General features: G+C 44.3%; 1 protein-coding gene across 1 annotated transcript in view; it reads right to left on the bottom strand.

The window, feature by feature from the left end:
• Positions 1 to 3,825: 3,825 nt before the first annotated feature.
• LOC135504639 (cadherin-4-like) overlaps positions 3,826 to 17,713 on the bottom strand; it is a 362,186-nt gene continuing 348,298 nt past the window's right edge. Inside the window, exons 13-17 of the mRNA XM_064923378.1 lie at positions 13,538 to 13,774; positions 9,690 to 9,923; positions 8,023 to 8,162; positions 7,482 to 7,646; positions 3,826 to 6,574 (exon numbers count right to left, since the gene is read on the bottom strand). Coding sequence (XP_064779450.1) covers positions 6,368 to 6,574; positions 7,482 to 7,646; positions 8,023 to 8,162; positions 9,690 to 9,923; positions 13,538 to 13,774 — 983 coding nt within the window. The 3' untranslated portion in view covers positions 3,826 to 6,367. The remainder of the gene's footprint in view (positions 6,575 to 7,481; positions 7,647 to 8,022; positions 8,163 to 9,689; positions 9,924 to 13,537; positions 13,775 to 17,713) is intronic.

Here is a 17,713-nt window from a genome sequence, read left to right as displayed (position 1 = left end):
TGACTTCATTCCCACACCTTGTAAAAGCTCAGGGAGAGAGAGAAGGCAACTGCAGTGACTTAATTGAGTTGATCATTTGTGTCTCTGTCTTCGTGACTGCAACTTAACTAAGGTGAAGCTCAATCATGTGTGTGGAATCCTCACATATACTAACAGTCTGTCTAGTAGTCTTACAAATGAGTCCCAAACACAGAAAGACTTCAATTGTGCAAAAGTACATTTTGTTCATCGTTTAAACTGTCCACTTTAAAGACAAACTGTCTTTAGTGAGTCACCAATAATGTTTCATTGTACCATAGAAGTGGATCCATGGTAGAAATGCACTACTGTACCGGATGTGTGTGTGCGTGCACGCTGGAACGTGGTATGTGTTTGCATGAGCGTTTGAGTGAGTGTTTTTTCTTCTTCCCAGTGAGCCTCGAAATCAGTCCTCCGCCTGAAAACATGAGGATTGATAGCATTTTGATCAAGGTCGATGAAAATCCATGCCATACAGACACACACGCACACACCATCCCCCTGACAAGACGCCTCCCCCCCCACCCCCCCCAGTCTGGGTCTTGGCTGATGGGTTCTTGTAATCCAGTTATCATGCAGTTTGCACGCTCGCTCTATCAAGGTGAGTGTTACGCTATACGAGGCTGGGGGGGCCTCCCATCAAATTGCATTCTGCCTTTCCAGGGCCATAATCAAATGCATTTACAAAATCACATATAACTACCCTCAGGTTCAATATGTGCTTTCCCTGCTGCTAAAGGCCGGGAGAAGGAGACACATCTCAGCAACTTGATAGACTGGCTCAAACGTGTCCGAATTCACTAGAATTTTAAACAGCGGGAATGTTCCTTGCAACTTGGAATATGTTTATCCAATGAAGAGAAGGAAAAAGCTTGAGCACACGCATGATGTTTATTGGGCTCGGGTTTGTTTTTAAAAAAAACCCACAGAGACCGCAATGTTCAAAACATTTTAATTGCATTTGTGTTGTTTGGAGAGTGAACTTTGACATGGATGCTGTGATTGTTGATTCCTTTACTAAACACACAGGTGAGAAAAAAAAATGAGATGAAACACATTTTAGAATTTAAAACAGCAACTCAAACTTGTTGGCGGCATCCGCGTCGTTTTGTACGAATGAAGAAACGTTCGTTTTAACAAACGTATTAACCTTAGTTTTTATAGAAATATGACCTTAGATCAACGTTTGAATCATTTACTTTTCGGGAAACATATTGTTTTGGTTGAAAGCAATTCAGAAACACATGTAGGAAGCGAATAGGAAGGTGCACAAGCGTCATCTGCAACTACACTTGTGTCAAATACAGATTGAAAGAATTAGAAAAGAGTGTCAGAGCCTCTGTCTTTGTTTGTGGAATAATCCATTATCGTCATTATCACATTTGAAACAAGAAGAAAATGAGGAGACAGGAAGCAGTGTTTGCATAAGGAGGGGAAACTTTATTTATAACACAGGGGGCGCTGACGTGGAGTCGCCAACTCAGCATCTATATTACAAGGTTTATCTGCAAGGCTGCGTATGTACTGTACTGTATTTGGAAACCAAGATCGCAGTGGCACTAGAAACACACGCTTAAAACAACACACTCTTTCCCTTTTTTTTCTTCAAGTTTTTTTCCCCCTTTTTCATACAAAATGGTACAAACAACAATACAAAATAGTTGTGCTGTTGACAGTTTACAAAAAAAAGTATCTTACCTTGATAACTGTGCAATTATTCTTTCGTGTTTTTGTTTTTTTTAAGCATTTTAGATTGTTTTTCATTTCATTTTTTTTCTTCTCCATTTGAGTTTAAGTGAGTATGGTACACACCAGAAGATCTTCTGGACCGCAACCTACACCAGAAGATCTTCTGGACCGCAACCCCGGTCATGCGGGCTGCTACACGCGTTAAAATGAATCTTTATGATAACTGTTATACAATTCTTCTTCTGCCCATTATAAAAAGACACATGCAAAAAAGCTCAAATTGTACAGTTATATGTTGCCTAACTTGATCCGATTAGCTTCAAGCAAATTACTACATTATGTACACTCAGACGTGAGCAACATCGGGGCGACTCCAATGCGACATTAGTTGCGTCTCAAATCATATCCTGTCCCTTATAGTGCATTACTTTCAACCACGGCAGTGTACTATATGGAGAACAAGGTGGCCATTTGAGACTCAGACACTGTCATGTTTCTGTGCGTTCCTGGTGAAAGTGAAGGCTACGTCGAGCACTGTAACTAACTTATTGGGAGTCTCCTGCAGTTGGATCGAGTGCAGAACACCCCATGGATTGGGGAGAGCTTTCCCAATCTATGTTCCTCCGGTGAGGGTAACCGTTCAAAGGCTAACAGAAGATGACCACTTCTATCTAGGGGCCAAACGGACACGGACAGACAGACTTGACTGCTTGTGTGCAGGCCTTATGGTAAAGGGAGTGTATGCTGTAGAGTAGGGCCAAGCCGTACACACAGATACTAAATGGCTGGTCTGAAATACATCTGCATTACTCCCACTATATCATTCATCCCAAGCTTTTGTCTCAAGGAATTTATTTGTATACTTTAGCCTCACCGCGAGCTCCTGCTTCAATATGCCAAACTAAGACGTGGATGCGCAAATCCATACATCCTGATCCCAGTTCCCCTGTGAGTGTCATTGTCACACCAATAGCATCCATTCACCCCAACCACAACCACCGTTGCATATTTACAAGTACAACCTTCAAACCTCCAATTCAAGCCTTCGTTTATCCAAAACCTTAATTTCACCCCTCCCTGGCTTCCCTCTCATCCCCTCATAGCATTGGAATGGCACGGTTTCATTTGTCTCACTAATAACTCCTGGATAATGACACATTCACTATGACAGGCAGCAGCCTATTCACGTGATGATGCTATGTAGTGCTTATGACAGCAGCCTTATGCAAAGTGGGAACATGAAGTGCCCGGGTCTCCTCTCTGTTCGCTGCCACCCATGCAGGTGTATATTTGACAGACTTGAGGGACCATCAGGCAGTCATAAAACATGTCTTTCTGAATGCTCACTGGCCTTCAGCCAGGCTGGACTCCCTCGGGTGGGGCATAGCAAGGAGGCCTTATCGGTATGGGTTGACATGCAGGATGATGCCCAGAGAGGGTGAGTGCAAATATATATAGGAGGACGTCGTGTGATGTAATAATGACGCCAACCTTGAACAGCGGCACCCACATAAACAAGTATGGCTGTGAGCGTATGAGTCTCTTTGAATCTTCAGTGAGCGCAAATGGCCTTTGCGGCGATCTGAAGCTTGCGAGCTCGGTAGGCTACTCGTCGAACAACAAAGAAAACAAAACACAGGGTGAAGAATATAAAGAGAACAAATGTACAAAACAACAGAATGTGTAAAAAAGAAAAGTTTATGTACAACATTTATATGTCGGAGATAATCATGAACAGCAACAGCTGTGCAGTGTGTGTGTGTGTGTGTGTGCGTGCGTGCGTGAGTGCATTGAGCTAAGCTTTAGTGAAGAGAGGAGCACTAATCCTACTTCGCGATGGCGACTGGTAAGGTGGAAAACCTAAATACCGCTTCCTGTTTCTGTGTATGTCACCATCCAAAGGCATTGTCGGTACACAGCAGGACCAGAGGGTCAAAGTTCATACACACTGATGCCCTGTCACTCTACATCAGGTGGGTTTGGGGTCCAACTCACTGTTATTCAACAGCCCATATATGTCCTACGCCCCCTTTCAGTGCCCTTCCTATCATTTAGCTTCCTCCCACCTCTCTGCCCCTATCCCCCCCTCCCCCCTCCCTCCATTCCCCTCCCCTCCCCTCTCTGTAAGGCATACTGTACATATCTTTTTTCTCCAGAGGAAGATGTGACGAAGAGATGCTGGATGTAGTGTGTAAAGACCTGATAGAGAAGGGAATGCTGGGAGGAAGTGCATGGGACGCTGAGAGTCCTCTTCTCTCCTCATATCTTATCTAGGAGTTTAAAGGCTCTCTCTCTCTCTCTCTCTCGCTCTCTGTCAAGGAGACTACCTGGAAGGATCCATCATCCTCTTTATTACGAAGGGTAACTGGAGGATGAATTAAATATATAACCCTGCCCAATTTCAATCAAATCCACCATTAGAGAGAAAGAGCTTAGGGAGAGAGAAGTATCTCTACATATAGAAACCACATTTCTCTCAAGTGTACATCTCAGCTGAAATTATATTGAACTCAGCTGACATTTTTGAAAGAGCAAAACATTCCGATGGACTCGGTTAAACCGCTGAGAGAATGAGTGGACGGTGTGAATGGGCAGTGTGAGAGAAGCTGTGTTGATTTCTTCAGCATCTCCTCAACTGGGAACATGGGAACACTATGTGAAAGCTCATTTACAAAAGGACTTTTGCCTGTGTGTGAGTGAGAAACAACTTGTATAACCGGGGGAAATGTACTGTATATCATAGGAATGTTGGGTAGGGGTGTTTTCACAAAAGACAATAAAATGTATGTTCCTCATATGCACCTTCTTCTCTAAAAAGTGAAATGTTTAGCACTATTAAACCCTGTTTTGGTAAAGTGCAGTTCTTCTCCATCGCTCTTTCCCCAAAAAGTTTGCAACAGACACATTTTCTCCTACATGTTTTCAAAACCTCTTGCATTTCAAATGAATGAAAGTGTCTGAGGAGAGACAGATTGTGGTGCTTGCTAAGTCCCCGACAGAATCTCAGCTCTCTCTCGCTCTCTCTGTTGCTGCGACGGGGACCAGCACCAGAGATGGTATATCAAAAGTGTGTCAAGACACAACAGTGAATCAGCACACGAAAAAAAAACTAAAGTCGAAGCTTGAAACTTTGGGTCTCACAATTTGTCTTTTCTGCCAGCAATGCCAGCAGAAATGGAGCACAAACGGTTTATACTAATACTTTAAAAAATATCTACTTTTACACCCTTTTTCTCATATTTTTACAGTTTATATAGTTTTCCTCAACACATTGACCAACAAGACCACAAGACAACTAGTGCCAAGTTGACAACATTTGGAAACGGGGGACAGAACCATGCAACCCACCCATTTCCTTCATCTAAGAATAGAGACTAGGAAAACAAAAACAACCCTCCTATGGATACATTTCTTTCACGTTAAAAATGACTCGTCATCCCTCTATCCCTAGCTCACACAGCCTCACTAAGTTAAAAGTGCAAAGTAATCCGAAATCAAAACCACAAAGTCACAAAACCATCCAAACTCAACTGCTCTCAGAGGGCACACACTGTTCGAATACAGTAAATACATGTTGTCTAACGACACAGTCCCATTCTGTGTCAGTGGGATGATTCCTATTGTCACACAGGCGATGGCTGTGCATTAGAAGCTCAGATGTACCAGATTGTAAAGGAAAGATTTGTCCTTCACCTAAGGAGATATACTGTCTGTCTTTGTACAGAGCACTCCCTCTCCGAAATTCACACCAAAGATACCCCCTCACCCCCAAAGGCAAATCCCCTCTGCAACTTATACTGCAATCTGCCTGTGTTCCATTGCAGGGTGATGGACATGACACAGGAAAAGGGACGGGAATGTCACAATTGAAATGTGAGGGGTAATTAGGGGACAGGGGGAGGACGGGGTGCACGTTAGCCCAGAAAATGGCCACCAATCCTGAGTTAGCGGGAGTCAGCAAAAAATACGCACCACTGAAGGCACTTCTGAAACAACAGTGCTTCTGTTCTATGGAATTCAAGTTCAGAGAGATTAAACCAGGGCCTTCCACGCAGAGGAAGGAGTTGACTTTGTGTTTCTTTGTTCTTTTCTTCCCCGTCACGCAATATGCACCTCAATCTATCTGCAAAGGGACAGGCTGGGGGCTGATGGGGAAATAGAAAGCCAATGGCCTCCAAACACCAGGAAATAGCTTGCATTTAAGGACAGTGAGGACACCATGAGATAATCAAAACATTTCTAAATAACATAAAACAAAAGTAGCCAACCCCAAAAATCTACCCCCTTCCCCCCCACACACCTTGGAGCAGGAGAGGGCTCAGTACAGTACAATACAGTACAGAAGGACAAAGCTGCCTCACTGCACAGTTCACTATGGCGGTTGCTTGATTGATTGGTCAGTTGCTAGGTCAGTTCAGTTGGTTTGTGTGTGTGTGTGGTGTGCATTGTCGGGTGTGGTGTGTATTGTCGTGTGTAATGTGTACTGCCGTGTGTGGTGTATATTGTTGTGTGTGTTGGTGTGTGTGGTGTGCGTTGGTGTGTGTGGTGTGTGTGTGTGTGTGCGTGTCTCCAAGGTTGGAGAGACAGAGAGAGCATGGCAGACCAGCGGAGGGGGGGTCCAGCTGGGTGTGTGGATCTTTAACGAGGCCCCCCTGTGGCCCTATTCGTCGTCCCCTCCCCCGTACATGTCGGCTAGCTTCTTGAAGCGGGGGCCCCAGTCGTTGAGGTAGTCGTAGTCCTGGTCCCCTGTGCTGGAGGAGTTGAGGGAGCTGACGGAGCCGACCGTAGAGCCGCTGCCCTCGTAGTCAAACACCAGGAGGGAGTCATAGGGAGGGGCCGTGGGGTCATTGTCTGCCGCCCGCAGACCCTGGAGGGAGGGAGAAGAGAGTAAGTATTGGCGTACAGGCCAACATGATTGGATGATGTACAGTACTATATAGAGACAGAGAAGAGTAGGCTTTTTGTAGGATAACAGCTAAGAAAGCACCATAGAGAAAATTGTAAGTATTGGCATTCAGGCAATATATTGTGAGTGACAGAGTGATGTCATTGGCAGGGATGTAGAATCCCCAAGGAGGATACAGTGGGCAGCCGAGCCACAATGTGTTTGTGTTTTGCCAGACTGCTGGAGCGAGATCAGTGTGTGTGTGTGTGTGTGTGTGTGTAGTCAGGATGGATCAAAGCTGAACAGCTGCCAACACCTCTCAAGTGTGAACGTGTTGTCACGGCGCCTGTCAATCAAAGCCTTCTTGCACGAGTGTGTTGAGATTGGGGTTACGTACACGCAAGTGAGCGTGTGCATGTGTGTGTGCGAGTACACTATGTGCGTGTGTTTGTGTGTGTGTGTGTCTGTGTGTGTGTGTTTGTGTGATAACAGCTGTCAGGTAATCTCCATCTCCACTGTTGCCAAAGTTAAGAGCATTGAAACCTGTGAATAAACAACATCCAGAAAATGCCTACATTTATGCAATATTACCCTCACGTCTCACACATGTACCTAGAACAGAAGGTACATCAACATACTTCGAAATAACAGTACATAGTACGTACATACACCTCCATCTTATTTACTGATCTGAATGTCTTATGTTCTGTGTTTGTGTAGTCTTGTAGTGTAAGTTTGTCATTCTACCTTGTGTCGTGTTTGGAGTACCTTGTGCGTGGAATTGTGTGTGTGTGTTTGTGTCAGACCTCAAGTAGAAAAGTCCCAACGGACTAAATGATATCTTGATGAAGGAATAGACAAAACTATGACCCCTGGTTGCCCCCCTCACCTCATTGATGAAGTCCCCGATGTCCCCAGGGTGGGGGACCACCGGTCGAATGGGGTACTGGGACTCAGGGATGATGGGGCGCTCGTCCACCCTCCGTACCCCCGGGGGCTTACTGATGATGTGCTCCAAGGAGTCAGGCTGCTGCAGCTGACTCAGGTCATAGTCCTGCCCAGAGACACACACAGATAAGACAGTCAACCTCAAGACAGACCTGACTGGCTGTCAGTGTTTGTGGGTGTATGTGATATATGCTGTATATATACACATACACGTATGTATGTAGTTGTTTATAGGTCTGTATCTCTGTTAGTGTGTGTGTCTGTCTGTCTTTCTGTCTGAGTGTGTTTCTCTCTCTCTCTCTCTGTGTGTGTGTGTGTGTGTGTGTGTGTGTGTGTGTGTGTGTGTGTGTGTGTGTGTGTGTGTGTGTGTGTGTGTGTGTGTGTGTGTGTGTGTGTGTGTGTGTGTGTGTGTGTGTGTGTGTGTGTGTGTGTGTGTGTGTGTGTGTGTGTGTGTGTGTGTGTGTGTGTGTGTGTGTGTGTACCTGGTCCTCCTCTCCCCCTCCCTCCTCATCGTATTTCAGGATGTTATCTCTGACATCGTCCTCCGGGTCAATCAGCAGCTGTTTGGTCTGTCTCTCCTTCTCTCTGCGCTTCATCCACAATACAAACACTAGCACCATACCTGCAACACACACAACACACCTTAAATAACACAATAATACTGCAAAAACACCTTAAACAACATACATTATTGGCTTACTGCAAAATACAATACCACAGAAAAAGCTCTACATATTTGTGGAGGATAGGACTGTACCTCCATAGAAAAGACCGAGAACCGGAAAAGAATGACATTTTTAGAGGAATAGAACCAGAATTGAGAACAAAAGTGATCTATACTGTTCAGGAGCAGAACCGTTATTTTTAATTGCATGGGAACCGGTTAATAATGTTGTTTTAATTTCCATGGTTTCTTTTTCCAGTTCCACAAAAGGTGTAACAAAGAAATGTATTCCAGTGTCTGCCTGCCAGCTGCAATTTTTTTGCCAGTGTATATGAGTGTTGGCCTCCTGCCCCTCCCTCCGTAGCATGCAAAGTCTACTGTAGCTTCAGATGTTACAGACGTGATTCAGAAATTAGGGAGAAAGATTTTTAATTTGAGAACAATGGATTCACTTTTTCAATGCTAGTTAAGGATACTTTAGTTATCACGCTTCACATTGGATTTATTAACTAAAAAAGGTAAGATGCGTTTTTCATTTTAAATCTGGTGTCGCTCTGCACATACAAGCTTGATCACAGGCTAGCTCCGGTCCCAACATTGGTTAAGCCAACTCTCTGAAGTTCAAAGACATTCATAGTTCCTTTATAAATGCCGCTCCTCTGTAGGTATAATTTTGTGGGCCTAATTCAGATAATGCCTGTCATAACAACAAGATGACCAGCGCTTCATGCCCAGCACTCTCCTCACCCGCAAAATTTCAGTCGCATATCATATCATACCCTACACTACACTTTGTCTGTCCAATGCATGTACATAGCTTGCCTGCTCAATAGCAAGCTACCCCATAGGGTCACCAACTCAGAGACAGCACATTCTGATAGCCAGCTAAGAATTCATCTATAATACCGCCTTTATGTTATTGTGTTAACTGCACGATAAATGTTTGATGAATGTAAGGGCCAAACGGCACAGTGTGTGAAAGAGCAACAACCCATTTCAGCATCTGGTAAGAAAGGCGGTTTAATATTACATCTGGTCAGAGGGATCTGATGTACAGTATGTATGGAGGAGGTGGTAGCTACAGGGGGAATGGGAGGGGGACGGAAGTTACGTTTCTTCCTATTCTCTCTGATAGCGGTGAACACGATTGGTTGTTCATGAGAAAGTGGTGGCTCTGAGCGAATCAGAGTGATGCGTCTGGAGGTAGGGCAGGAGTGTGTGTGTGTTTTAGACGTGTTTCTGAGTACAAGATAAATCGTTTGTGTGCACAGATGTAAAAAAAGCTTCTGAAGTTTGCCATTTCCACTTACATTTCAGACTAGGTTTTCCCTAAAGATACATGTATCAACCACTACAAAATGTCCATTAATTATAATCTACATAACAATTCACCTTTCCTGTTGATGCAGGATTTCCTGCTGTAGCAATCTGGCTGAAATTAAGTTCCTACATATGTGTCTAAGATGTCCAGTCCACCATACTCACTGAGCAGTATGATGATACAGATGAGAATGGCTATGATGGCTCCAGTCCCAAGTCCAGCGGCAGCCACAGCCCCGACAAGGGTGCAATCTCCGTTCTCATCACATGGACACACCTTGACCTTGATAATGGACCTATTGGAGAGGGGAGGGTTCCCCGAATCGGTCACAATCAAAGGCACCTCATACACGCCCGGCTCCAGATACTGGGTCCGTAAACTCAACCGGGCATAGTCACCTGGGGAGGGGGAGAGAGAACAGACAGGCAGAGGTTACTACCCCTGATAGAGACATCTATAGGGGAGAGGCATTTCTTACAGGGAAATATAGTGTTCTTTCTAACAAAGATGTCAACATATATTTCAGGATGTTGTGTATCCCTGGAAATACACAACAGAAACAAAAAGGATTCATGCAAACATAACAGTTTTAGAAACATAGCTAGTCCGGGTTTGAGGTAAATTGAGCACAGGGACAAGAGTTCAACACTTCATACTTTTTCGCTCTAAAAAGTACTTTGTCCCATTTGACTACCAGGAAGTTTGAAAAGACAGGATCTGTTGGCGAGGAGCTTATATTCATGAGCTCACCTTGATTGACAGCTCTTTGAAATGTAGTGAGCAGTATTGTAGTAAAATCATCTCAAGCTAATTTGGCGATACACAAAGCAACTAAAACAACATTGAAATTGCATATCAATGATATCTGAGTTTGGAACGACCCTTCCCCCCTTTTGTTCCATCCTGGCTGAAGAACTAGCTAGCCAGGAACTAGCTAACATCAGACACAGATGAAAGGGGAAACATATACAGTACTTATCTTTGCCATAGATTAATAGGGTAAACTTTTAATTATATTTGCTGACACCCTACAGTCAAATGTTGGCTCCAGTAGAGTAGCAATCAAGCTATATAAACAATTTCCCTCTGCAAACACGTCTTCTCCAATGTTAGTTACAAGGCGGTACTTATTTAAATGAAGTAAGATAATATAATGTTATCATTGGTGTATTAAACTAAGAGTTTAATAATGAATCCACGTTTTTGACATGGGGACCAGTAACTTTTTGATCAAACTTTATCAATGTAGAAGCAACAGTCATTTTTAATACTTTGGTCATCATAAACTCAGCAAAAAAAGAAACGTCCCTTTTTCAGGACCATGTCTTTCAAAGATCATTTGTTAGAAATCCATATAACTTCACAGATCTACATTGTAAAGGGTTGAAACACTGTTTCCCATGCTTGTTCAATGAACCATAAACAATTAATGAACATGCACCTGTGGAAGTCGTTAAGACACTAACAGCTTACAGACGGTAGGCAATTAAGGTCACAGTTCTGAAAACTTAGGACACTAAAGAGGCCTTTCTACTGACTCTGAAAAATACCAAAGGAAAGATGCCCAGGGTCCCTGCTCATCTGCGTGAACGTGCCTTAGGCATGCTGCAAGGAGGCATGAGGACCGCAAATGTGGCCAGGGCAATACTGTGAGACGCCTAAGACAGCGCTGCAGGGAGACAGGACGGACAGCTGATCGTCCTCACAGTGGCAGATCACATGTAACAACACTTGCACAGGATCAGTACATCCGAACATCACACCTGCGGGACAGGTACAGGATGGCAACAACAACTGCCCGAGTTACACCAGGAAGCCACAATCCCTCCATCAGTGCTCAGACTGTCTGCAATAGGCTGGGAGAGGCTGGACTGAGGGCTTGTAGGCCTGTTATAAGGCAGGTCCTCACCAGACATCACCGGCAACAACATTGCCTATGGGCACAAACCCACCGTCACTGGACCAGACAGGACTGGCAGAAAGTGCTCTTCTCTGATGAGTCACGGATTTGTCTCACCAGGGGTGATGCTCGGATTCACGTTTATCGTCAAAGGAATGAGCCTTACACCGAGGCCTGTACTCTGGAGAGGGATCAATTTGGAGGTGGAGGGTCTGGGGCGGTGTGTCACAGCATCATCAGACTGAGCTTGTTGTCATTGCAGGCAATGTTAACGCTGTGCGTTACAGGGAAGACATCCTCCTCCCTCATGTGGTACCCTTCCTGCAGGCTCATCCTGACATGACAATGCCACCAGCCATACTGATCGTTCTGTGTATGATTTCCTGCAAGACAGGAATGTCAGTGTTCTGCCATGGCCAGCAAAAAGCCCGGATCTCAATTGAGCACATCTGGGACCTGTTGGATCAGAAGGTGAGGGCTAGGGCCATTCCCCCCAGAAATGTCTGGGAACTTGCAGGTGCCTTGGTGGAAGAGTGGGGTAACATCTCACAACAAGAACTGGCAAATCTGGTGCAGTCCACGAGGAGGAGATGCACTGCAGTACTTAATGCAGCTGGTGGCCACACCAGATACTGACTGTTACTTTTGATTTTGACCCCCTCTTTGTTCAGGGACACATTATTCAATTTCTGTTAGTCACATGTCTGTGGAACTTGTTCAATTTATGTCTCAGTTGTTGAATCTTGTTGTGTTCATCCAAATATTTACACGTTACATGTTTGCTGAAAATAAACGCAGTTGACAGTGAGAGGACGTTTCTTTTTTTTGCTGAGTTGACTTTTTACTGGTTTCCTTCAAATATTATCAAATGATTTTGACTGTTCACCTTTAAAACTTTTAACACAGGTTCAGGCCCTGGTGTAACCTCATATCCCAGTGATAATGCCTTGCATAATGCCTGGGAAGAAAACACTTCAATTGGGGGCCTAAACGAGGGCCAATCCAACTAAGGAAGGCAATTTTCATCATTGACTAATCACACGAATGTACTATGCATATTATGCATAACACTGACAAAATGTAATCGTTATTTGTATGGGTATATATATGATTGATTGCCCCTGGCCAGAATAGAACAATTTACCACAAAGCAATCATTTGGATTATTTCTCACACAGCTACAAGGACGCATGTTCATGTTAGGTTTAGGACCTCATATTGTAGCTTAAAAAGACCCCAAATGATGTACAAAAAAATACATAAAAATACATACATATTCAAAACAAGCTGTTCAATTACTTGCTGGCAGTCACTGCCCCTCAGTGACTGCCAGCACTAGCAGCTCTGCCTCTGTGGGCTCATAGGACTTGTGAACATTGCTTGGCTTATTTCGCTAGCTATTTGCTATGAGGGGGAACTGACCCAATGAAATCACAGGATTTTCATAGCATAAATTATAACTGCACAAAATAAATGGACCGTCCTGAGGTGTCCGTTCAGTCAGAACTTCTGCTCTCGGCTCCATCCCGGAAATATGAAGTTATTTCAGAATAAATGTTACATGGCTAGCGCATCATGCTTTGTGACATTATGTTAGCTAGCTATCCCCAGTTAGTGTAGATAATGTGTTTTCACTGAATGCTTGTCGTGTTCTCCCTGGTTTCCACTAGTAACCGCAGCCACAAAGTCAAAATTGACCATACAAAATTTGCTTCTTGGTCTTAATTTAAGGTTAGGGTTAGGCATAAGGTTAGCAGTGTGGTTAATGTTAAGAATAGATTTTAAAATCACATTTTAAGAAGATAAACTGTCGAAATAGGTGGGTTTTATGACTTTGTAGGTGTGGTAACTAGTGACGACCATTCTCCCTGGTGCACTCGTTCGTTCGTATATAGTATAAATGAATCTGTTGAAAACAGCGGCAGCATGTGCCGCAGTGGTCATTCGGTTTTAGACGTGCAAAAGTAAAATATGTGTATATTACTTGTCAAAGAAACTTGCCATCATATTTCTGTCATTAACTTTGTTGATGACTAAAACCACCTTGAGCCCAGGGTATTCAGCCAAACATCGGCCAACCCCCATCTACCCCTGTAAGTTCCATCCCCTCACCGTTGAGACGTGACACTGTCCAGTTGCGTCGTATGCTAGCAGGGAACGTGGGCAGCTCGAAGACGAAAGGGCCTACGTTGGGGTCCGTGTCTGTGTCTGCAGCCGTGATGTTGATGCCGGCGTTACGGTTGATGCGCTCACAAATCTGAGACTCGCGGGGCAACAGAGACGGAGCGTTGTCATTCACATCTATCAGATAGATCTGCAGGGTCCCTGTACCACTGGCCATGGGAGAGCCTGGGAGGGGGACAGGAGAGGAGGGAGGAGAGAGTGAAGAAGAAGAGGTAGGAGAGGGGGAGTGGAGAAAAGGTGAGGAAGAGGATAGGGGGAGATGAGGTAAGGGAAGAGTTATTATTATTGTTAAGCAAACACTCACGGCCACACATGACCGCAAAGCCATACACACACACTGATAAGAGCACTCACAGCCCTTTTCAAACAATACCCAAACAGAACAATGACTTGGAGTGAGGGGGAGAGAGAGCGAGAGCGAGAGAGAGAGAGAGAGAGAGATGGGGTAGAAAGATGAATTGACAAAAGTAGAGAAAAAGAAAGAGGAAGTGGAGATTGTGAGAAAGCAAATAAAGGGAGACTGCGTGGATGAGATGGAGAGAAAGACCGAAATGAGAGAGATAACTAGATAGCAAGATGTATCTCCTGTAATATATGAGAGAGAGAGAGAGAGAGAGAGAGAGAGAGAGAGAGAGAGAGAGAGAGAGAGAGAGAGAGAGAGAGAGAGAAGAACCCAGGCAGATATCTACACAGGGATTCCTGGGTAAATCGTGGAGATGATATCCTTATTCTTCTCCCTCCTCTCTTGGAATAATACCTTCAGCTGCTCCCCTAACCCCCGACCCCCCCGACCCCCCCCCCGCTGTCACAGTGCCGTGAAAAACTATTTGCCCCCTTTCTGATCATCTCGATTTTTGATACTGAATATTATCAGATCATCAACCTAAAACTAATATTAAATAAAAGAAACCTGAGTTTATAAGTAACAAAAAAAAGGATACTTAATTTTATTTATTAATTTAATAAAAACTTACAGTGCCTTCGGAAAGCATTCAGACCCCTTGACTTTTTCGACATTTTGTTATGTAACAGCCTTATTCTAAAATTGATTAAATATTTTTTTCCCCCTCGTCAATCTACACAAAATACCGCATAATGACAAAGCAAAAACAGATATTTAGAAAGTTTTGCAAATTCATAAAAAAATATAACTGAAATATCAAATTAACATAAGTATTCAGACCATTTACTCAGTACTTTGTTGAAGCACCTTTGGCAGTGATTACAGCCTTGAGTCGTCTTGGGTATGACGCTACAAGCCTGGCCCACCTGTATTTGGGGAGTTTCTCCCATTCTTCTCTGAAGATCATCTCAAGCTCTGTCAGATTGGATGGGGAGTGTCACTGCACAGCTATTTTCAGGTCTCACCAGAGATGTTCGATGGAATTCAAGTCCGGGCTCTGGCTGGGCCACTCAAGGACATTCGTAGACTTGTCCCGAAGCCACTCCTGTGTTGTCTTGGCTGTGTGCTTAGGGTCGTGGTCCTGTTGGAAGATGAAGGTTTCATCAGACCAGAGAATCTTGTTTCTCATGGTCTGAGAGTCCTTTAGGTGCCTTTTTTGCTAACTCTAAGTGGGCTGTCATTACTAAAGAGTGGCTTCAGTCTGGCCACTCTACCATAAAGGCCTGATTGCTGGAGTGCTGCAGTGATGGTTGTCCTTCTGTAAGGTTCTCTAGACCTCTGTCAGTGTGACCATCGGGTTCTTGGTCACCTCCCTGACCAAGGCCCTTCTCCCCCGATTGCTCAGTTTGGCCGGGCGGCCAGCTCTTGGAAGAGTCTGGTTGGTTCCAAACTTCTTCCATTTAAGAATGATGGAGTCCACTGTGTTCTTTAGGGACCTTCAATGCTGCTAAAACCTTTTTGTACCCTTCCCCAGATCTGTTTACTCGACACAATCCTGTCTCGTAGCTCTACGGACAATTTCTTCCACCTCATGGCTTGGCTTTTGCCCTGAGCTGCACTGTCAACTGTGGGACTGTAGGCTGTAGACAGGTGTGCGCCTTTCCAAATCATGTCCAATCAATTGAATTTACCACAAGTGGAGTCCAATCAAATTGTAGAAACATCAAGGATGATCAATGGAAACAGGATCCACCTGGACTCAACTTCGAGTCTCATAGCAAAGGGTCTGAATACTTATGTAAATAAGGTATTTCCGTTTCTTATTTCAAATACATTTTTAAACATTTCGAACAACGTGTTTTCGCTTTGTCATTATTGAGTATTGTGTGTAGATTGCTGAGGACTTAAATTTGTATATATATATATTTTTTAAAACAAGGCTGTAACGTAAAAAAAATCTGGAAAAAGTCAAGGGGTCAGAATACTTTCCGAAGACACTGTAGGCAACACCCAATTCCCATGTGTGAAAAAGTAATTGCCCCCTTACACTCAATAACTGGTTGTGCCACCTTTATCTGCAATGACTTCAACCAAATGCTTCTTGTAGTTGTTGGAATTATGTCCCACTCTTGCATGCAGAACTGCTTTAACTTAGTGACATTTGTGGGTTTTCAAGCATGAACTGTAAGAAAACTTAATTGGGAATAGATCTAGACCAGACCTGGGCAACTCCAGTCCTCGGGGGCCTGATTGGCGTCATACTTTTGCCCCAGCCCCAGCTAACACACCAATAATCAACTAATCATGATCTTCAGTTAAAAATGCAATTTGTTTAAATCAGGTGTGATTGCTAGTGATAGGAGAAAAGTGTAACACCAATCAGGCCCCAGAGGACTGGAGTTGCCCAGGCCTGGTCTAGACCTAATCCCAATTAAGAAGATTAAAATAAAAAAAAAAAAAAAAGATTTATGTAAAGCTCACAGATCTGGCGATTAAACTCGGCAACGGTGCAAGACATTTGACATTGAGGGCAGAAGAGGTGGAGAGTGAAAGAGAGGGAAATAAAGAGAACCAGATAGGAGCGGGAAAGAGGTGGAGAGAGGGAGAGGGGGAAATAAAGAGAACTAGCTAGGAGCGGGAAAGAGGTGGAGAGAGGGAGAGGGAAATAAAGAGAACCAGATAGGAGTGGGAAAGAGGTGGAGAGGGAAATAAAGAGAACCAGATAGGAGTGGGAAAGAGAGAGGGAGAGGGAAATAAAGATAACCAGATAGGTGTGGGAAAGAAGTGGAGAGAGGGAGAGGGAAATAAAGAGAACCAGATAGGAGCGGGAAAGAGGTGGAGAGAGGGAGAGGGAAATAAAGAGAACCTAGATAGGAGCGGGAAAGAGGTGGAGAGAGGGAGAGGGAAATAAAGAGAACCAGATAGGAGCGGGAAAGAGGTGGAGAGAGGGAGAGGGAAATAAAGAGAACCAGATAGGAGTGGGAAAGAGGTGGAGAGAGGGAGAGGGAAATAAAGAGAACCTAGCTAGGAGCGGGAAAGAGGTGGAGAGAGGGAGAGGGAAATAAAGAGAACCAGATAGGAGTGGGAAAGAGGTGGAGAGAGGGAGAGGGAAATAAAGAGAACCTAGATAGGAGCGGGAAAGAGGTAGAGAGAGGGAGAGGGAAATAAAGAGAACCTAGATAGGAGCGGGAAAGAGGTGGAGGTAGGGAGAGGGAAATAAAGAGAACCAGATAGGAGCGGGAAAGAGGTGGAGGTAGGGAGAGGGAAATAAAGAGAACTAGATAGAAGTGGGAAAGAGGTGGAGAGAGGGAGAGGGAAATAAAGAGAACCTAGATAGGGGTGGGAAAGAGGTGGAGAGATTGAGAGGGAAATAAAGAGAACCAGATAGGAGCGGGAAAGAGGTGGAGAGAGGGAGAGGGAAATAAAGAGAACTAGATAGGAGCGGGAAAGAGGTGGAGGTAGGGAGAGGGGGAAATAAAGAGAACCAGATAGGAGTGGGGAAGAGGTGGAGAGAGGGAGAGGGAAATAAAGAGAACCAGATAGGAGCGGGAAAGAGGTGGAGAGAGGGAGAGGGAAATAAAGAGAACCAGATAGGAGCGGGAAAGAGGTGGAGAGAGGGAGAGGGAAATAAAGAGAACTAGATAGGAGCGGGAAAGAGGTGGAGAGAGGGAGAGGGAAATAAAGAGAACCAGATAGGAGCGGGAAAGAGGTGGAGAGAGGGAGAGGGAAATAAAGAGAACCAGATAGGAGCGGGAAAGAGG

This window comes from Oncorhynchus masou, chromosome 18, assembly GCF_036934945.1.
Source record: "Oncorhynchus masou masou isolate Uvic2021 chromosome 18, UVic_Omas_1.1, whole genome shotgun sequence".
NCBI lineage: Eukaryota > Metazoa > Chordata > Actinopteri > Salmoniformes > Salmonidae > Oncorhynchus > Oncorhynchus masou.
Note: the sequence above shows the minus strand (reverse complement) of the source record. Positions and strands in the feature narration are given on the sequence as shown.